Source organism: Onychostruthus taczanowskii, unplaced genomic scaffold, assembly GCF_017590055.1.
Source record: "Onychostruthus taczanowskii isolate IOZ18803 unplaced genomic scaffold, ASM1759005v1 scaffold55, whole genome shotgun sequence".
In the NCBI taxonomy this organism is placed as follows: Eukaryota; Metazoa; Chordata; class Aves; order Passeriformes; family Passeridae; genus Onychostruthus; species Onychostruthus taczanowskii.
Window position 1 is genome coordinate 630,176 of NW_024503124.1, and position 21,939 is coordinate 652,114.

The 21,939-nt window shown below is 46.9% G+C and overlaps 1 protein-coding gene across 3 annotated transcripts; it reads right to left on the bottom strand.

Annotated features, from left to right (window-relative positions):
* Nucleotides 1-3,516: 3,516 nt before the first annotated feature.
* Nucleotides 3,517-16,264, bottom strand: LOC121342646. Of its 3 annotated transcripts, none has more exons than XM_041417215.1 (4): nucleotides 15,839-16,264; nucleotides 6,898-7,041; nucleotides 5,743-5,846; nucleotides 3,517-4,866 (listed from the first exon to the last, which is right to left on the bottom strand). In XM_041417215.1, the coding sequence occupies exons 1-3, from the start codon at nucleotides 16,230-16,232 to the stop codon at nucleotides 5,746-5,748; spliced, it is 639 nt and encodes a 212-aa protein (XP_041273149.1). In that variant the 5' UTR covers nucleotides 16,233-16,264; the 3' UTR covers nucleotides 3,517-4,866; nucleotides 5,743-5,745. The 3 variants fall into 3 exon arrangements, with proteins under 3 accessions (XP_041273149.1, XP_041273147.1, XP_041273148.1); XM_041417213.1 differs by having other exon boundaries at nucleotides 3,517-4,870; XM_041417214.1 differs by having other exon boundaries at nucleotides 3,517-4,870; nucleotides 5,705-5,846.
* Between the last annotated feature and the right edge of the window lie 5,675 nt (nucleotides 16,265-21,939).

A 21,939-nucleotide genomic window follows, 5' to 3' on the forward strand; every position in this document is an offset into this window, starting at 1 on the left:
CCCCTGTGGCAAGTGCAATAATCCAGCAAGCAGGAGCATTTGCTTTTGCCCAGGGTACTTCCAAGTTGAGCTGGACTGGCTTGAGTATGAAAAGGAAGGCAGGAAGACTGATCCAATGTCCAAAATGTTTGATTTGCTAGGGAAGGTGGAGGAGGTTTCATCCTCAGGAGAGGGAGGCTGAGGGGAAGACTGTATTCTCCCCAAAACACTGTCAGCTGCTGCGAAGGAAAAAGGCAATAATTTGGTATTCCTGACCCTGGCAGTTAAGACAAAAATCTTTGGGCTAAATTGCTTCCAGGGACAATCAGGGCACTTTGTTTTTAGTAACTAATCTGATACTAAGGGAGTGTGAAGGACTGGAGCAGTTTTCCTGGGAGAGGTCTGTGACTCCTTCAAAATAAGCTAGACCCCCTGTCAGGAATGGCCTATGCACATCCTCCCCTAGCCAGGCCAGTGGGCTGAATAATCTCTGGAAATTCATTCTAGGCCTCTTGTTCTTCTAGGGCTCAGTTACACTGATCTACCAGCATGAATCCAGGCTGACTTAACTAAATCAGAGCCAGTAATCCCATCCCAATGGAAAGGGAATCTTGTCTTCTCAGCAATACAGCTTCAACAGGGGAATCACAATGTCTAACCTGAAACTCACTTGAGAATTAGTGTGTGAAGTACAAGTCGCTGATTTTGTTCCACTCTGCCTCAGCCCCTCAGTGATGGTTTTGGAGGCTGACAGGGAGCAGTAATGTAGAGCAGGTTTCTGACAGCTCTCCAAGCAGCAGCAGAAGTAGTACTACAAAGAGGGAATAACCAAGGTAACTGGACTTTTTGTTTTGCTTTATAAACAAGCTGCCAAGAAAGCTGTTTCACTGAATTCTCCTCATTAGGAGAACTGACTAATTGGTGGGACGAGCAGTGTCTAATGGGCTTGAGCTCAGTTTCCTAAACCTAAGCTCTCAAAAATGTTAAGATTTCTTTGACAGACGTTCACATGTTGTGGGATGATCAGTCAGCAGCATTATCCAAAGCCTGTCTGGCATATAAATGGCTCCTGGAACACTGGGTTAGGACTCCAGAGCCCTTGGCTTTCTCTTTTCCCTAGGTCATACTCTGTAATGCTCCTGTCAGTGTCACTGCCCTGTCTATACAGGGGAACAGGTTCTCACATCCATTGGAAAAGAGGCAGAGGAGTGGGAGCCCTCTTCTGAAGCAAGGATTCAGCCACAGCAGTGGGTATTTAAGGTCTTGGTCAGTGTTGGAGGTCTGTCCTGCTGGCCCTAGGCAAGGGAGGGTTGTTACTCAGTGTCTCCTTGGAAGCACACAGAACTTACCAGTGGGAATGGTATTTCAGGCTGTGCCTTGGGCACAGCTGACCTGTGACACAGTGCAGTGCAAAGTGCATCCAAGTGGCACAGTGGAAACTTGTCCCTTGCTCCTTACTAAAAAAAATATTTTAAAGGCCAAAATAACTCACCTACCCTTAAGACATGGCTGCTTGCAGTTGTGGTTTTTCATGATTCTCAGAGCTAATACAACAGCATTTCACATGTTATTTTTTGGTTGTGATTTTTTTTTTTCATCCCTAGGGAATGCCAAAATAAATTAGACACATTTTAGCAAAGTAATCCTGTGACTTCACGTTTCGGAGTTCCTGTGCTGTGGGACATGGAATCCAGGCTCTCTGGACAGATGCTGCCTGTGGCAGTCACTGTTTCAGTGCTGTGTTTGCTCACAGATGAGCAGCTATAAATGGGACAAGTTCCCTCTCGTGAGGTTGTGGGGAAGGCATTGGGATGGAGGAGTGCCCCCCTTGCAGCTTGGCAGTGGGGAAAGCTGTTCCTCAGGGAAATCTGCTGCTTGTAGAGATTATTTTCCCCCCTGCCTTGCACTTGTCAGTTTGGAGATTGTCTCAGCTTATTTCAAAGTCAGTTTTAAGCCTTTTAAATGAGCTTTATACTGATACACCAACAGGGTGTTTATATATGCTTTTGGCACTATCTGTCTATTTAGAGAGAGGAAAGCAAAAGTTAACACAAACTTTCTCTCCCTCTGCCTAAAATCAAGGTAAAGGATTGCAAGGAAGGCCTGTGGCTCCTTAGAGCAGGTGCTGTGTCCTGTGGCTTGACACCAGTAACATCCCATAATTGACTTGGTGCAAATACAGCTTCTCTAGGGTAAAACTCAGCAGAGCCTGTGTGGCACACCAGGCTCACTGCAGTGACCTCCGTGGGCCCGGTGCTGTCCCAGCCCGGCACCAGCTCTGCCTCACCCTGCTCTGCCTCTGCTCTCCTTTCTTTTGCATCTCCTCAGCACCTCACTGATGAACTGTCAAGTCAGGGGCTGCTGCTGAGTTATTCCTGCAAGGGAACACTGTGTGACAAGCACAGGATCCGGGTGTGTGTGATCTGCAAAGCTTGGAAGTGCTGGGCTGTCTCCAGTGCAGTGGGAAGCACGTGTGGCTCCACCTGCACGTCTGGTGCACCCATGAGATTGTCCTGCTCCGACTGAGCAAGTCCCACCTGTCCCGAGACCTGCCACACCCACACGGTGTGTCCGGAGCAGCCAGCACAGCCAGGACACTCTGTGGCAGGGTCACTTGGGCATGGCGGAGTTTTACACACAGGAAATCCCACGCCTGCCTTTTTGTTGTTGCACAAGTGAGTAGTAGAGATTCAGCTGATACTAACCGTGGCTGAAGAGTGTTGAGCTAATTATAGAGACACTTGAGCAGGGGAAGCATGTCAGAGGGTTCTGTATATGTTTATATTGATTAAACTGTTAACAAGAATAGCAAATCCCATTACACTAATTATGAAGGGAAATTTCTCACCTCAGGCTGTCTGAAACACCTCCCAGTATCCAGTGAGGAGGGGTGTACTATCTGCTCTGGCTTCAATGTGTTTCTGTGTCTGACCCCTGCTCAGGAGAGGAAAGTCAGGAGAGAAGTGTCCCCAAAAATAGAGAGAGAGTGCTACTAAGGGAGTGACACTGCTGCAGCAGATTTAATCCATGGGGATGCTCTCTGAGTATCTTTTGACAGGCATGCAGACATCTATAAAGGAATAATACTGGTTTGTAGATTACTTATTAACATAATTTAAAGTGGTAAAAGGATGTGTTCGTGTAACCAGCTTCCCTCTGGTTCTCCATCCCCACTAACATTTAGGTTCTGTTGGGAAATAATTTTACAGTGTTGCCCAGGAAAATCTGTTCTATTTGAAGTCCAATTCTGCGCTTTCTTAAAAAGGTTCAAAAAATGGAAGTATTGCGGTTGAGGTTGAGGTGAAAGGACAGGTCTTGGGTGATCCATTGTTTCTGTTCTGAGTTTCAGGACATGAGATTTGGTGCTAAAGCTGTTTTTCTTTTAGCAGACTTTTATAGCCCAATTACATTTTTATTAAATGGATCGAAATGATCTATTGAAAAACACGTTGGAATTGTTGGGTTTTTTTCTGAAAGCATTTATTAAGACTTGGAATACTTTCAGGATTTTCTGAATCTCTATTTTTCATGGCTGTGTGCTTGGAGAGATGTGTCTAAAAAGATACAGAATGTTGCCAGAATCTTTTGGCCAGGTTTGTAGGCTTGAAAAGCCAGTTGCTTTCATGTGTTACATGTTAGTGATGAAACACTCAACACTACTTAAGGAATTCAAATCCCTCCTTGCCACTCACATTAAAAGCATCTGGGCATTCAGGTCCCTTAGTCAGTGTCAGCAGTCTATAACTTCGGTGTTGGTTTGGTATCACTAATTTGTGTTAAACATACTTAGAAGTGCAGTTATATTATAATTTATCTCATGGTGGTATTGCCTCACAGTGATAATTTTATGCTTGCACACAGTAGTTCCCTGTATCCCAACGGACTGGAAAGCTTTATAAACAGATGTAGGCCATTCCCAAGTCCTCGGGCCAGCAAAACTTCCACTGAGGTCTTCAGGAGCTTTGCTCACATAATGTCTGTAATTTCAGACCATGAGTACTGCAGTGTGCACAAGCAGGCAGCATCCTTTGCTTGAAGGTCACTTTGGGAGAGAAGCAGCGGCCATGCAGCAGCCCACACATGTCCCCTGCCATATTTTGGAGGAGAAAATAATGGTTATCAGCTGAAATTGCACAGGGCTATGTGCACAGAATGGGATTTTGCACTAAGGGAGTTGGCAACACCGGCTCAGAGCGGGGTTCTGACTAAAGGAAACATTTCCTGGGATGTTCTGCAGAATATGTGGGTTTGGCATTATTCATGTAACTGGTTATTTGCCAAATGTGTAAAGACTAAAACCTCAAGCTTTTAATTCAGAAATTTTCTGCTTTAGCATGTTCTCTCTGAGTGCTTTGATGTTACAGAATTAAAATGTTTGTTTTCAGTATGATTTGATATTAAGCTGGTTTAATGTCTTACAGGAGCTGTTTTGAAAGCTTTCCTTTGCCTCCCTGGATCCGGCTCCCTGGGAGGGTGACATCTCTTATCATCAGTCAGGCAGTTCTGAGTTGTGGCTTTAGATAATGAAAACCAAGCCCTAGCATTTGGCTTCCCAGCAGAGTTCTTCCTTTATTTCCTTTCACCTCAGATGTTTTCTCCTCTGTGCATATCCCAGTGCACACAGTACAGCATTGTAATGAACAACCCAAAATTTCAGCGTCTTGGGGTTTTCTTCCTTACAGATTAGACTTGCAAGGGAGTTGCAGACCTGTGTCCTGGTTCTGAAGGTGTATTCTGTCTTCATCCACGTTTTTTTGTTGTCTTGCAATTGAAATCACTGCTCATAATCCCCTTCTGCCAGGAGTTTGTCACTTGTGATCCCAGCTATGCTCCTTTTTCCATTGTGGTGCGACAGTGCCCGTGTGTAGTGCTCCGTGGGTTTCCTTGCTGGCTGAAAGACAGCAGGAGAGTTTTAGCTCTTTGGTGCTGTTTGCTCATTTCCCGAGTTCAGTCCTGCTGCTGCACGTGCTGCCTCAGCCCAGCTGCTGCAGCAGGCACTGGTGACACAGGGGTACCCAGCTCTGTGCCCCATGTGGCCCTGATCCAACGCCCAGCAGGTTCAAGGGGCTACTGAGAGCCAGACACCTGCAGTAGAGCTAGATGGAGAGCCAGGGACCCTCTCCCCTCTAGCAAGAAAAGATTATACTGCCCATGGGGACACTGGCAGGTCATATCATGAACTGTCTGGCTTTTTATTTTCTGGTTTTAATTTTTTTCCTGTTTTCTCTCCTGTCCTAAAGCCTGGACCAGGGAATCATAGAGTGCTCTGGGCTCTTCCTTTCAAGCAGGGAACACCATTTCAATTACTCTTCCAGCCATGTGCTGGATTAAACGGAATTCAAGGCCCTTCAGAGCCCGCAGCAGGGAGAATACAGGAGCTGGGGAGAGATGGTCCAGCAGTGAACAGACGCAGCATATTTTGGGGATTGTCCTTTAAGGGTGACTATTGTGCATCTTAAACTCCAGAGACATGCTGGAGAGCAGTGAATGCTCTGCCTCGGTGTTGGAGGCTGAGCTGGCTGTCCTGTGTTTGCTGCTGGTGTGATGTGCTGCTGTGCCCCAGCTGGACTCCTCACGCCACGCTGGTGCAGAAGGGCAGTGTCCTTGGGGTGCCACTGTGCTGCAGGAGCCTGCTCCTGGGCTGTTCTCCCAGCCCTCTCCCCACCACCTGGGACCCCTTCCCTGCCCCAGCTGAGGTGAAAGCCGTGCAGGAGGTGCTGGTTACCTCTGGCAGGTGACTCAGCTGTGAGGGTGCTGCCTCACCTGTCAGTTTTTGGACTTCAGGAGAGGCACGAGCAGCTGTGGGCCTCTCTTCAGGAGAGTCAGGACACAGGTCAGCGGGTGAAAGAGGACTGAGATGCAGAGAGCTGCAAATAGAAAAATGGCACTGGTTCAACTACTAACTCAATAGTAAAAGACGACATTAATGCATCAAAAAAGAAAACAAAAAAAGCTTTTTTAGTACAGCCTCCAAGGGCTTTGGATTCCCAGAGTGACCACCCTGGAGGTGCTTGGGTATTTCTTGATTGTTTACCTCATTTTTCTGGGACATATCTGATATTTACCACTTGGGAAAGGAGGAGATGCCTACTTTCTCCTGCTATTTCATGAAGAAGTATTTAGCTGCCTGGTCTTACAACTTTATTTTTGTTACTGCTCTTTTACTAAGTGCATTGGGACACCACAGCCAGAGCCATCCCTCCCCTGGGGCCAGAACCTGCCTGTGTTGTGGAGGCTCATACAAGCCCAGAGAACACCTTCCAATGGTGGCAGTCTCAGAGAGGAGGTTTCACACACAGCTAAAATTAAATACTATTGCTTGTAATTTATAACTGCATAATTAACTACAAATGAATGTGACATGTAAGTAAATAAAGCCATGCTTTAATTAGAGGGTTATTTCTAATCAGGAAGTCTTCCTTCCTACAAACAACTGACAACACAGCTCTTCCAAGTGGATGCTAAAGCAGCAGTATTTTCCACAGGGAGAGCAAACCAGGAGGAGAATTTCTGCCATCTGATAAAGGCCTAGTGCTGCCAGTTACTGAATGGCATTTGCTGATGTGAACCATGGGTTTTATTTGCTGTGTCAGGAGGAGGAACTCTGCTGGTCCCTGGGACAGTGGGAGCTTTGCAGAGCTGATTTTGCACATGTTGGCCCTGTCCCATCCAGGCAGTCTTGTTTAAAAGCCCAGTCTGAGAGAGCAACACTTTGCCAGAATATTAGCTAAAACCTTTAAACCCACATTTTAAGCTGTCTGTGACTAGCCCTGGTGAGAAGTGGCCACAAACAAGAGCTTTGCTTTCGAAGTTTTGGAAAGAATATTAAGAAAAAAGCCCTGTATTGGCTGCAAGGTTATAAAGGCATTTTCCCCTCATGCAGACATTGCCAGTGCAATGCAGTACGTTCAGCTGTACCTGTGTGCAGTAAGCAGTTCCTGCGTGGAGCCTTGCAAGCCTCCTTCCCCTCACAGGAGGGTTTTGTCTCAGGTGCCCCGCGTGTGTCCGCAGCCCCTTCATCCCAGATCAGGATGGACGGGTTCCTCATCTTCCCGTACATGCCTGCCAAACCAAACCAAACCAACAGGCTGTCAGCTCAGCCAGCTCACCCAGATCGTTCCTGAGCCGCGTGGGGATGTTTCTCCAAAGACACAGCAGCTGCAGATGAAATCTTGCCACTTGCAACTCATTCTAGTGAAAAACCTGAGCTAACGAGCTCAGTGCGGCGATCCATGCTGGCAAGGAGGGGGCCACAGTGTGCAAGACTCCCAGCGTTGGGAACAGAGCTGGTTCAAAGGTAGCTATTCCTCCCTTTAGTGTCCATTAAATGTATTATTACATATTCCCTTGGAATTTCAAATCTTTACTTTTTTTTATCAGTTCCCTGAAGTTATTTTTGCAAAAATGTGTTATTACATATTCTCTTGAATATGTATCAATATTCTTATTTTTTTATCAGTTCCCTGAAGTTATTTTTGCAAAAGCTTTGGAAGTGTTTCCATCAGTTATACAAAGAGGCTATCCAGAATGAACAAGAGAAAAGCTGTGTTCTGTGAACGACCTAATGCACTTCAGAAAGTTCAGCAGCTCACTGGGAAGTCAGATTATTTGCAGAAGGTCAAAATAATTTTATGATCAGACAAATGTTAGCAAATTGCTTTTCTTAGAAACAAAGCAAGTGAAGTATTTTCCAAGAAATATGCTAGAGGAAAAATCAAATTACACTTATTAGAAACAATCACTGAATGAGCCTGTTCTCTTTAAGGCACTTATTCCCTTTGTAATGCCAAGCCATTACATCCAAATAGCACATGGAGGCATATTCAAGTACAAAAGTTTTTTACTCTGTAGAAAAAAATGAATCAGAACTGGGGCATTTGTCTGTGCTGTAGTGAGTAATCTTTGAGAGGGGATTTTTTTCTGTTTGCTTGTGTTCAAAATAGGGTGGCAAGGGGCTTTGACCCATGCAGAATGCAGTGTCTGCCTAGGAGCCATATTTCTTTAAAAACTGGTGGCTGCTCCAGGTTCTCTCCAGACAGTGCATCCATGGGTGCTGTTGGAGGAGACAGTGGTTTCCTGCTTGAGGAAAGAAGTGCCCTGCCTGGCCTTGGTGAGAGAGAGCCAGGATAAGGTGTGAAGGAAAACACCTCCCTGGTGTTCCAGCAAGAGCCCAAGGACAGCTCCAGGTGACTTTTCCTGGCCAAGAGTTGTCCTTCTGAGCAAGCAGAGCGGGGAGCCCTTGTCTCCTGTCACCTGCTGCCGTGGCTGAGTGGCAGAGTCAGTGCATCGACCTGTTTTGCATCAGTGTCCACATGACTGACACAGACAGGCGTGATCTGTGCCCTGGAGCTTGTGCCATGAATAAAAATCTGCTGCAGAGGTCTAAGGAGAGGGAAGCAGAGAGCAAACGGATGATGGGAGCATTCCTCCTGTCACCTCTGTTGCTGGCATCCAAACATCTGGGGACTTGGCTCCTCTTGGATTAGTGTAGACTTTTTTTTTAGGTTGTAATTTATTCTCATATTTCTGCCTGTATTTTTATTTTCTGGACTTTATATAAATAACACTGGAGTCTGCTGTTCTTGAATGGATGGATAAGAAGGACCTGGTCCCTCCCTTTGCAGTTTGATACCTGGTAAATTGGTTCATGTTGTGTGTATGGTTATGGGAAATGCTCGGGAATTTTCCATCAGTGTGTTTATTCGTTGGAAAATGTGCCCTCCATAATTTAAAACAGGATTGAAATGCAAATCTCTGATGAGGACTAAAAGTCTTGGGTAGCAACAAAAGAGAGAAAATGCATTTTTAGTATATTTAATATGAAACCACAGAGGTGGCCAAAGGGAAACAAAGGAAGGCAAGTGACCTGAAAGGAGTTTTAGCTTTAGATTGGTGACATCTCAGTTAATTTAATAATGGCCACTTAAAATGGGATTGGGGAAAACAGGATTGTAATGAAGGACAGGCACCTGGACTCTTACAGGAAAAGAGCTGTTCAAATCCAGAACAGGATTAGAAGAATCAAAAACTTTTTGGGCTACTATATTTTGGTGCTGCTCTGAGATTTAAATGAGCTTCTATGGTGTTTAAGTTTCTACCTCAAGGACCAGGCAGGATGGAATTTAAATGCCAGCACTGAGATCTAGAGGGAAGAGAAGCAGCCAGGTGTTGTGCCAGGCAGACACATACAGGTGTAAATGTCTGGATTAACTGCTGGGAATGGTTCTCTGGTGAGAAATGTTTTTATGGGAGGTAATATGAATACTGTTCATTATTGAAAATAATTCTTTGTTGTGCCTCAGTCTGTTTCTTTAAAGAGTTACTCACATCCAGTCAGGGGTTAGAAATGAATGCTGCCTGGAGGGTAATTTCTTATCAGACAGCTCCTAGATTTCAAGCTATTTGACCAAACCAGAGGAGTGAATACTTAAGAATAAATGTAGTTCTAGAGACCAGGAAAAAGCACCTAAGAACAGAAGGGAGGTTCTCCTTTTTATATTTTTTTTTTTTTTGATGACCTAGTCAGAACAAATGATTTGACTAATGATAATGACGCATCAGCTCTAAAATGTTTTCACCACATGCATTTATAATTCAATAATGTGAAAAACAGGTTGATTTTTAACTCTGGTGCAGATGGTTGCCTGGCCTAAACTATGCTGGTTTTTTGAGGTCAGTATTACTAAGTCAGGCTCCCAAGGGGTGAAATTCAGCTCTGTGTTGGGATTTTTAAGAGCTGTAGTGCCACAGGCTGTACCTGGCAGACTTTTCCCCTCAGGAGCTCCCCAGGAAAGCAGAGGAACCGTGCAGTGCCAAGGCAAAGCTGCAGGGCTGAGCTGACCAGAGACCTGGCCAGGTGCTCTGTCCTGCTGCAAGGAGAACTCCACACAAGTTTGCTCTTGTCCCCCTTTTCTACTGAGAATGCTGCACAACCCTTCTGTGTTACCTTGGAGTTTGCAGCATAAGTGTTGGGAGAACAGTCTGCTAAATGGGAACTACGAAAAGAGTAGATTTAAAGTAAGTACTCTACTCAAACGTTGTGTAAGCACTAAGATAATTTATTTGTATCAGGGAAGTATTTCATTATCATGTACAGAAGTGTTCAATTTTATGCATATTCAGTTTTACCACATAATTCAAATTAAGTCTCTAAGCATATGTGTCAGAAATGTTCAGCAGGTTTCTGTCTCCAAACACTGTAATATGGGAAAGCAGAGCTGCAGAAATATTTTCCCTCACTTGATTTCCTTTCCGTGTTAAAACTGACTTCTAGAAAACTTTGCTGAAGGTAAGAGGTAGAGTAAAAGCACCCAGGTGCACACACACACTTTGACAAACTGCATTATTTGGAAAAGTCACAGATCTGTAGAACTCTTTGGGCTTCAATCCTGATATTTTTCAAAAATATTCTCTGGTCAGAAGCTGCCCAGCTCTGGTTAGTGTAAGACAACATCTCTAGACTGCAAAGGTAAGCTCTTGTCTGGGAAGTTCTTCAATTAGTGTAAAGGTTATGTTACACCTGTGATTATTTCCAATGACTTCCAGAATCAGAGATTAGTTTAGCATCATGCATAAGTGATAAATAAATAGCTTCCCAGATACTTTTGGGTTTATTTTACTTTGCAGGATCTCCAATCCTGCCACTGCAGTTGCTTGAAAAGGAGTTGATGACTTGTAAAGAATGATATATCATAAATATAGAATTATTTTTTTGGCAATCTCTAAAAATACTCTTCAGTCTTGTGTGGTTTAATGATTGATGCAGCTTGGAAATCAACTCTAGGGGTTTTTGTAAGATAAACTTATGGTTTAAGACTAAAATTAAATGAGCTAAGTGGGGGTAGTGTGAAGAGGGTACTGTTTTAGGATGGTAAAAATGGCTTCTGGCAGAATTTAGGAGCCAGTATAACATAAGTATGCAACTGCTTGGGCTTTGTTTGGTTTCTTTTTGAGAAATTATTCACTTCAGTTCCTGCCTGCAAGCAGAAGATTTGGAGGAAAGATAAAAAATGTCTTGGCAGTGGCTCTTTCACCTCCTTCTCTTTCCATATTGTACTCGTGGCTGGTGTTGGTGGTGAGCATGGCAATGTGTTCTGAATGCACTCAAATAAATTACCCTCTTTTTAACGCAGGGCAGACCAACAGGCACCTTTAATTATTGCTTAAAGGTCTTGGTTTGCAGGCCGTGGTCCTCCGGACACCAGCAAGCAAAAACCAAAGCTTTGGGATGGAGGTTTGGAACCCAGGTGGGCTCTGCCCTCTGGCAGCGGGTGAGGGATGGGGATGGAGCAGAAGTGTTGCTGCAGCTTTTCTGGCTTGTGCAACACTTTAATCAGGAGGTTCTGCGTGCATGGCCCGCGTGCTCCGTGCTCGGCAGAGAACTTGTCTGTCGAAACAGGAGAATTACAAAACCACTTCAAGGAAGTGAGAAGTGGCCTCCCATAAAATGCCCAGAGTTACTGGATGCAGGGCTTCCTATGAAAAAGAAAGACACCTTGACTCTAGATGATGCACAGATTCCTATTTTTAAAATGATGCTTTGACTGGGGAGCTCCCCTTCATCTTAAAATAAATAACTCCTCCCAGCCTATAGTTTCAGAATGAGATCTATTTTCTCTCTCTGGGTTGTTTCACAGCCCTGATGCTGCTGTATCAAAGTGCTTCTCTCATTTTGATAAATCCTCAAGAGACAGGAAGGCAATATAATTGCAAGCCAGTTTTTCAAAAACTTCTGGATAACCCCCATTAAAGGCACAAAACCATAGCTGCAAAAATTATTCATTTCACTCCTAAGTCCAAACGTGATCATTTACAGCTTGGAAAATGGGCTGACTTATCCAAGGTGGCCTGCAGTTGTTGTAGCTGAGTGAAGTTAAATAATGCAGTACTCTTTAAAATTGCATGAGTGTATGATTTTGTTTGCTTTATTCATTCCTACTCCCTTGTAGTTTATTGCAGTCAATGATTATTGCATCTGTTCAATCCATCTCTGCAGCTGTGGGAACGGCTGCTCGTGCCACGCACTAAGCTAGACTGTTCCAAAAGAAAGCTGAGCTTTCTCTCTGCTCTGAGTGTAGGAATGGCTGGATGGCCTTGCCTCTATCCTAAGGGAAGCACAGCATGGACAGTGAGTAAGGGCTACCTTCTAATGAAATAACCTGGTCAACCACGCTGGCATCCTTCGCGAGCAGAAGAGTTTCTCAGTGTGTCCACCACACAAGCAGCAGTTCCAGTGTCTCTGTCTCCTGTTAGGCTCACTTCCTTTCTGGATCTGTGTCCCAAGAGAGCCTTCCCGAACCAAACTGTGGCAAACTGAAGTCTGGGAATGCCGAAGGAGAGGTGCAAGGCAAGGGGAAGTACCAGGAGAGCATCGACCGCTGCTAGCTGCTGCACAGCAGAAGTGCAAAAGCAGCCTGACCTCTGGGACAGGTGGAGAGTGGGCAGCCCAGTGCTGTGGGCAGCTCTGCCAGCACCTCCTTGGGCAAGGCCCTGCAGCTGCTGACACCCTGCTCGGCCAGGATCCGTGTGCCAGGCCCTGCCCAGGCTGCTCACAGAGATTGCATCAGCGTCCCACGGTGCGCAGAAGAAAGTAATGAGCTGCATTAACACAGCTTAACACACCTAGTTAAACTGATCCAATGATAAGGTGATCTGCACTCACTTAGGGAGAGGGCATGAGAGCGGCTTTGCCAACAGCAACATGGAGATGAGGACAGATGGCCAAGGGTGACAGGCCAGTATCTCCCACTGGCCCGGCTGTCTGCACAGGCAGCTCTTTCTTTCCAGGCCCTTTGGAGCCTGCAGAGCAAGGCTTGGAACATGCATGTGCTACTGGTCTGAAAAACCATGGTGCAGCGTGGTGGTGAGAGAGTGTTTCAGACACGGGTCCTAACATTATTCAGGAATTAATGTTATTAATTTGCATCAGTTATTTCTCTGCTTGTGTAGAAGTTATTGTCCTTCCTGTTTGAGAGACCGGGACAGAGGGAAGGTGGTAAGTACCAAAGAATCCAGCAGTTGTCAGGTCTTATCTGAGATTCAGGTACAAGACATGAACTCCTGACCCAGTGAAAACCAACAGAACTCTTGCAAGCACCTTCAGCATAGCAGAGACGTGAACGAACCGAGGAAGACTGTCCAGCATGAGGCATTGCTCACATCAAGGACCATCTCTCCTGTGGGAACCTGGAATTCCAGAGGATGCCTCATCCCTGGAAGTGTTCAGGGCCAGGCTGGATGGGGCTTTGAGCAGCCAGGTCTAGTGGAAGGCATCCCTGCCCATTGGGGTTGGCCCTAGATGGCCTTTAAGGCCCCTCCCGACCCAGCCCCTGTGTGATGCTGTGGCACAGGGCTTTGCCTAGCCCTGCGACTGCCGTGTGTGATCAGGTGAGCCCTGAGGAGCTGTGACAGCAGAGGCTCCTGCAGCTAACAGGCGAGCACTCTGCTCGTCTGAACTCTCTTTGAGTCAGGTCAGGGTGCTCTCTGTTGAGTCTTGCCCATATCTACATTTTTTCCTCCTTGCCCTACCCCACCCTCCCTGCAGTCAGTCCTGAAATTCGTGAGGCAATTGCCAGATTTCCAGGCAGCCTGCCCAAAGAGCAGCACGGCGCAGCAGTTTCTCAAGCAGCAGAGCACACAGGACTCGGACACGATGCCAAGGGCTCTTGCAATATCTGATAGTACAAGCTCAGCTACTGGAGGTGAGCAATAAAACTCCTTCTCTCATCTTTTTCCCTCCGTCTCTTTGACCTCTTAGTCACAGAGAAAGTATGAATATCTGATCTGAAGGCACCAGAGGCTAAAAGCCAGAAGAACCAAAGGCTTTTTATGAACCAAGTTAAGCTATCACACAGCAAAGGAAGAATTTGGAAGGGGGCTGGCTTGCATTTCTCTGTGTCTTTGTTACTTTCTCCTTAGGCCTGGTGGCATCTTATTAACTTGTACAGTCACTGCAAAACAAAGGTGCTAGCCTTCCTGAAAATTTGGGTTGCTGGGCCTGTACTAGAATGAAAACTAGATTATCTTAGCTGTCATAAGTATTTCAATTCTAGAAGGAGCCATGACTGGGGGATTCTGTCTTCACTGTGTTCCCTTGAAAGGCATTTAGGATGAACTTCAAAATATTTGATTATATAGAATAAGTATATTTTAATTTGCAATGGCAAAGATACAATGGTAAAAATGTCCTGTAGAGACAAGTAATTAAAAAAATACCAAAACCCAAAAAAAACTAACAAAGATTCCTTTCTTTAGAAGCTAAAAATTACGTACACAAAGTGCAAAGAGAAGTTTTTAAATGGTGAAGGTTGTTCTGGGGGTTCTGAGAGCAATGGTTCTGCCCTACAGCACTAAGTCTTCTCCTGCCCTTGTCCAGACCCTGCTGACCAAACTGCATGTGGGGACCCACTCATATAGGCTTTTGATTTGGTTTAAATTCTTTCATTATTAGTCACTTGGTGGTGAGTGTTCATGTTCACCTAACCCATGCCAAAAATATCATAGTAAATTTTGCAGAATGAGTATCAGCACTCACTTGAAACTGTTAACAAAGAAACCCAAGAAAACAGTGATGTTTTCTTTCTCTTGTTTTTCTTTTTTCTCCCCTCCCAATTTACTGCTTTGATCTGCCCATGCAATTGGGTCAGCTCTTGGGAAATACATTTCAACATCCACATCTGTGATGTGAATATTATGCAGGAGTTCCTAAATGTAAAACCTCACGGATCCTACGACAGATCACCCTGTCAAAACCACATGACACCTGCAAAAGCCTTTAACTAGCAGGGGGACCAAACTAGTCAAGAGCAAAAAAGACAGGTATCACTGTGCTGGAGCCTCATTTAATTAGAACAGCACAGGCCCGCAGAAATTACCAGCTCCCACAGATCATTACTGGTTAAGAAAGTCTCTGTTCATTTCCAGACCAGGATTGTGGTGATACTCAGCTTGGGGAGCTCTTAGGCCTTGTCCACACAAGAAGGTTTTACAGAGTATAGAGCAGGAGAGAGCCTTTCAGCTCAGAGGGTCCTTAGATAGGTTCACAGAGGAGGAGAGGGGTTGGCCTCTTCTCTTGTAGCCCCATGGCCCTGAGAGCAATGAGGATACAGCCCTGATGGCTGAGGCCGAGTTCTCTGTCACTCCCAAGAGGTGTAAAGTGATGGCTGTGGGGACAGGGACTGCTGGATCCCAGGGGTGCCTCAGCAGGGCATGAGCCAGTCATCCCACTGGCACCTTCAGCTGGGAAGGGCTGGGCAGATTCCCCAGCAGGGCTTGCAGCCATCCCCTCAGCAGGACACCTGCCCTGTGCTGTCCCAGGCGGGCTCTGCAGGCTGCCTTCGCTCCTGTATTCCCACAGAAACGATGGCAGCCTGGGGACACTGTCCCAACCTGCCACACAAAGCTCTGACCTGACTCTTAGGAATCCCACAGCCACCAAGAAGTCAAGAGGGAACTCAGTTGGGTTCCTCTTTAATCCAGAAGAGGTTAAAATTCAGACACGTTCCTTCACCTCAGGTCACTGTCTGGGCTTTGCTCCCCATTGTTCATTTCTGTGTTTTCTTCTCAGAGCAAGTCCAGCCCTCTGTGCCTTGATAGGACCTTCTCCCCCTCCTTCCTTGGCCTACCTTGCCTTCCTTCAAGGACTGAGGTCTGCTGGGGCCTTTCACAGCCACCAAAGCAGGCTCTTTCCCCTGGAAAAAGCAAAATTTTGTTTTGCACAACAAAATGCATTGCAGTTAGAGTGTTATTAGCATTTGCTTAAGCATTCCTGCCTTCCTCATTTGCTGAACTATGATCTCACAATCTTGTGCATTTTAATTTCTACAGCAGGCACAATCCACAAGTTTGCCCTAAAAGTTACCTTTCAGGGATAAGTGGCTTTCTATGAAGGTTTTCACTGTCTTCTGGTACTCATCTTCAGTCAGGTGGAGCTGGGCTACCTCCTTGTTCGATGAGCACTCTTCTGTCACTGTCCTCTCCTCTTGGGCAGACCACTGTGCAGCAGACACCCCAAAACCCGCTTTGTCCAGGTTCCTTGCAAACATCCTCCCAATGGAGCTGTTGGACACAAGAATTACAATTGCTCTCCCTTTCACATCAGCGTTGCTCTCCGCGGCGCCAAAGGAGAAGGCGATAACGCAGCAGGTCAGAAACGCGATGGAAACGCAGGCGAAGGCATAAAAGAGGCAGGAGAGGGTCGTGGCGAGCACCAAGTCTGTGGCCAGCAGGAAGAAATACTGCAAGAGGAAAATCATCGTTGCAGGATTAGCTGCTGCCTGCTTGCTCTGCAGCCAGCCCAGGAATCTGCCAGGAGTCGCTGCACGCACCACCACGCTGTTATAAAGCCAGGAGCCTTGCGAAATGTGCGGAGGCAAGGCTCAGCCCGTGGGGAGGATGAATCATTTTCTGGGACAGAGCAACAATGGCGATTTCAAGGCACGTACGCTCCCAGGCAAAAGCAGTGCTCTGTTTGTCTTGGCTTTGCCGTGCACTTGGATGCTCTGCTGGGCTGAAATGCAAGGATTTTTTTTAAGGCCGTTTCATCATGTATCGTCTTGGGGGCCAGTGATGTATATAGGTTATTTGGAAGCAGACAGTTTTAAGGGATTTCTTCAAGTGTGTGTCTAGTGCTGGGAAACCATGAAGTTGAAATAATCCCCCATATCTGCTCAGCACTCTGAGGCTCTTAAATTTGCCACTCTCCTGCTGCTGTAACGCAGGTGGTTTCGGTGAGTCTGGGCAGGGATCCAGACAGGCACAGGAGTGGGAGCCCTGCCCTGTGTAAGCAGCTCCTGCTGTGCTGTAAAACAAACCATCCTGGGAGCACTGTGCTGCTGGGCTAGGGACTGTGCCAGTCCAGGGGGTCACTTGTGTCAGAGACAGGAAACAAAGCTGGGTGCTGGAGAAACAGCTTTTTTAAATGACAACAGAGACTGAAGGGAGGGTTCTGCTGTTCCCCAGGCAGGCAGAGCAGTGCCGTGGCACAGGGTGTAGTTACCTCTGACTGCAGGGCACAGAGCAGGGCTCCCTGCTACAGCTGTAGCCTCTGCAGAACTGGGGAGAGCCCAGCAAAGGTGAATGCTGCATCACCGGGACTCAGCTGACCCCCGAAGAGAGTCAGGAGGGATGCTGCCAGCTGCTCTTGTGCTTTCTCACTGAGGCTGGAGGCAAGGCCTTTCTGTCCCTTCTTGGCCACGGGGGAAGTGCTGCTGATCACCACTAAACCCTTGGCATCAGAACCTGCTCTTTAAATACTATTTTTAAAGATTATTTATTTTTGGTGTGGGCCCACGTAAAGGGCCCCCCATAAGAAGGTGTGGCGTGCTGCAGGTGGGAGTTGTGTTCATCGCCTGTTCCCGCTGGAGAGGCACTGGGAGCGGGGGACTGGCTGTCAGCACGACCCACACACGTTTCACTGGTCCTTCTCGCTCGTCCCCCTGCGGACATGCAGATCCCATCTTGTGGATCAATAGCGCTGTGCTGTCACGGCCATCCAGCTCCAGGTGCTTTTGGGGTGGTGGTGCTGTCAGCTGCACCCACCCAGCATGTGTACAAACATGCAGAGCATTCTTTGGAGTGGGGATGTAGCATCCAATTTGCTTTCCAGTGGCTCAGCAGCAGCGAGAGGCAGCGGGGTGGTGTGTATTTGGGGGGCTTGTTTTAGAGAGCTTTTACAAATAGTTAAGCCCTTCTCGCCAGAATACTGGGGCAGGACATGGCCTGCAAAGAATCCGTGGGGGGAAAGGACTACCTGCACCGCTTATTTAACAGAAAGAGGTATCATTCCCATTCCTGGCCCAGGAGCCACGACTGCAAACGCCTGTGCTCGCTGCTGGCTGGGCTGGGAGAGCACACGAGTGCCTCCCCGCTGGTGAGGACAGCACGGCCCTGGCCCTGCGTGGCTGTGGGTGCCATGCCTGAGGGTGGCACTGGCCCTCCCCATCCGTGCACCTGCAGGAGTGGGGGGCTCTGGCCACACTGCTGTGTCTCACCAGCATCAGTGTGAGCAGGGCAAGCTGCTGTCTGCAGGCTGATCGGGCCATACTGCCAGGCTTTGTGGGCAGCCCGAGCCTCCTGTATCCTTGCAGTCCTGGCCAAAAAAGCTCCGTGGTCCTTTTTGCTGCCAGAAAGGAAAAACTCAAGGCACTGCCTCCGTAGACAATGGGTTTGCACACCCTGCTTGTTGAGTGTGCTGACAGAGCGTGAAAGGCTCCATGCTCCTCTAAAGACTGGAGACTAAAGGTCAGCACAAAAGGCAGGAGAAGGGAGCGGAGGCACTGGCTCCAATCTTCCCTCGCTGGCCCCGGCTGTTCGGGCGTTTGCCTGTCGGTGAGGCCAGTTGGAAACTTCATTTCCTCACTGTGCTTCCATGGTGATGGAGTTGGGCTAGTGTGTTTCTGTGTGGGGTGCACGGAAGGCCAACGTCTCACCTCAGATCTAGGGTCATTTTTCTAGGGGAAAAAAATTAAAATTCGAGTCCTTGGGCTTTGGCTTAAAAAGAAAGGAATATGTTACACAACTTACCTTTTTCTGAGAAATGCCGTTTATCATGAATGCGGTGGCGCCGCCTGTTGGCCGCCAGCGGGGCTGCAGCAGCGGGGCTGGCAAAGCTCCCCCCACCCCTCATTTTGGGGGGTCTGCAGCCCTGGGTGACACTTGCACTCGTTTTGAGGGACCCCAGCCCTGGGTGACACCTGCCCTCGTTCTGGGGGGGTCTGCAGCCCTGGGTGACACCTGTCCTCGTTCTGGGGGGGGTCTGCAACCCTGGGTGACACCTGCCCTCCTTCTGGGGGGGTCTGCAGCCCTGGGTGACAGCTGCCCTCGTTTTGGGGGACCCCAGCCCTGGGTGACACCTGCCCTGGTTCGGCGGCTGCTTCCCCCACCACACTGACATCTTGTGACAGGGGATGTGAGTATTCTCACCCTTCCAGGCTGACCCTTCTGCCCTTCCCCAGAAATCCTCTGGGTTTAAGAGGTAAACCACCAGCTTCCCGGAACCACTGAGAAAATTATTTTATTTGTAACTTTTTTCCCCCAAGAAATTGTTTCTTTCTTCAGTGATTCTTCTTAGTCAACAAATAAATATTAAAATGAGAGGTGCTAGTGCAGGTCATGAAAACACTTCAAAAGCAGTGATTTTTAATTTTTTTTTTTAATTTCTGTCTCCACTTCTGTAATATCTGGGAACAGTCAAGAGCTCGGGCTTGCCCTGGATTTTACATTACCATATTCACAAGCATAAATCTATTTTGCCACTTGGTGACCCGTGGGGCAGCAGTGACACATCAGTTGTCTCCACTTCTGGCTGCCACCAGTTTGTGGTTTGCACTACAGTTCCCAGCCCAGCTCTTCCAGGGGTTTCCACTGAATCCTTTCCGACCCAGCATTAACCCTCGGGCTGCTGTGCCATTTTAATTGAGTAGATTGTTCTTTTCAGGCCTGTTGAAGAAATGGCTGATCATGCTCCACTTCTGCATGGGGTTTGCTGTTTCTCCTGCTGAGCCAGAAGTTGAGTGAATGGGTGTGCCGTGTGAGCTGGGTTATTGAGAGATTCCCTGGGCTCTCCTGGGTCCCACAGGCGGTGTCTGCCTGTTTTCAGCAGAGCCCTTTGGGATTTTCACTGGAGGGTGTGCTGGAGACCTCCTGGCAGGCTTGAGTCCGCCTGATTACAGCTCTCTCCACAAACGGGTGTGTTAAAGAGGCAGAAAGAACCCAAATCTTCCATCTCTGTGTCAGCTGAGTTCAAGAGCTGCTTTGGGAGAGGGAAGGGAGACCTGTGCAGGAGAGCAGAGATTTGGGATGATGGTGCTGCTGCAGCACTTCTCCGTTGGGCTCGCTGCCCTTGCAGGATGGCTGGAAATTGTTGTGGTGGGAGGACAAGCATCTCCTGCCTTTGCTTCTGGGCTTGACACTTCCTGAGGCACACAGTCAGTGATCTACTGCGATAGCTGTTCTAGCTGTTATTTGGGGCTTGCCAAAAGTGCTGGCCACCAGGAAAGGGGACAGTGCCCTTGCTGGAGTTTGGTGCCGACACTGCCTTGATGTGACCACGCGGTTCAAAACGCCTGTTACAGGGAGCTGCATGTTTTGTGAATCTTGTCAGTGCTGTTTAAGCTGTGTGTAATTAGAGCCTTACCTTAAACCTTTTTCAAGCAGGTCCTGAAGCTCTGATTACTTTCTGTGCTCCTGGTGCTCCTAAAGGAGCAATAAAAAGCAGTGTTTTTCATAGAATCCACATCCTTGAAGTCAAACCCCCAGGAGAGCTGGAGCTTTACAGGGGCACCACAGGGCTTTGAGGCACTTGCTGAGGATCCAGGTTGGAGCTTGGTGCAGTCGCCATTTGGCCTCCCTTTTGCTGCCTGCATTCCCGAGGGCATTTTGAGTTTATTAATGAAATTATTTCAGTAATGTTTATGAATGAAATCATTTCAGTACTGTTAAATTTGATGTCAGCTTTACAATGGCTTCCCTAGACTCTGGGTTTATTCTGCTGAGGAAGGGGAGGTACAAATTCATTTGTGATTTGGAGCGTGCTCGGGAGAGTTGTAGAGGTTGGAGAGCTCAAAGGCAAGCGCAGTGAGAGCCTGCAGAGGCTCTTTGGTGGCCAGCAGCTCTCTGCAGGCTCTCCAGCAGCCTGGGGGGCTCTCACAAAACAGCTGCTTCTCCTTTGCCCCTTGTGTTTGATTGCAGTCCTTACTCCATCATACCTGCATGAAGCATCACCGAGAAATTCAGTTCCTCACTGAATGAAAAGTGTTGTTTAAAGCCACGGAGCATTGTTTTGTTCCCAAGAGCAGAAATAGAGTTTAAATTTTGCTCTATTCCTTTTGTGTTTGTTTTCCTTTCTTTTTCAGTAGCAACATGAAAAGAAGTAAAATTACACTTAAAAAAAAGAAAAAAATTGAAAGGAGGAGTGGGGGAGAATAAAAGTTGCTATTTTTTTCCACTTCCTTTCCTGAAAATTTTTTATGATTAGAAAAATTGAGATGCTGGTTTGATCCCCATTCAGTATGTCTGGAGATTTTGTACATTGAGTAAGGAATATTGCATCTCTTGAAGACTTTTGGAAGTGAAATGAAAACAGTGACTAGCTAATGCTTTTTTTTAATTTTCAGTTTGGTACCAGAAGCAATAGCAAACAGTTGATGGCAATAAAAGAGTTCATTCACTAATTAACTGGCAGCTTAGTCCTACCTGACTCCTATAGAAAAAGCTCCCCATTGCTTATTAATGGATGCATCCAAATGTTCTGTGATGTTTGACACCACTTTACTATTCTGATCATGAATCTAAAGAAGAAAACTACCAGTTTTCTTTTTTTTTTAAATCTTTTACAAAGGGTGTTGCTTTGTGATTCAATCAAATACTGACCTATTTATGTATGTATCTCATTAGATGCTCTGGTACTCTTGCCATTTTTCTTGTCTGAAGGCAAATTTCCTTTCACTTGCGGCTTCTTGCTCACTGTTAGGCATGGTTTTAATCACAGCCTGCTAATTGCGTGGAGCAGGAGCACGGGGAGCAAATGCAGAAGGCAGCTGCTGGTGGGAGGTGCAGGGTGTGTGCACAGCGTGGCCGTGGCACAGAGCTGCCCCACGAGGAGCCCAAGGAGCTGAAACCACTGCGTGAGGTGAGCACATCGCTGCAGGGCACCGGTGGCACAGGGTCAAACTGACATCCCACGGGCAACCCGAAATTGTTCATGTCTTGGCTTGCAAGCATTGACCTTTTCAGTTAAAATACCCTTTTGTCTCCCACAGATTTCTTAGGGTTAAAAAAAGAGCCATGGTCTACAGAAGTTTTTGAAAGCTTCACAAATATTATCAGTCAGTTTGAGACCCTTGAGTTATAACTAAGTCCTGTGTTAATTAACTTGACTAATACATTGCCAGAAATAGAATCTTTTGTCTTCTCTAGGATTTTGGCAGTGAGTTTTGTAGCCACTGGTGACTTGCAGTAATG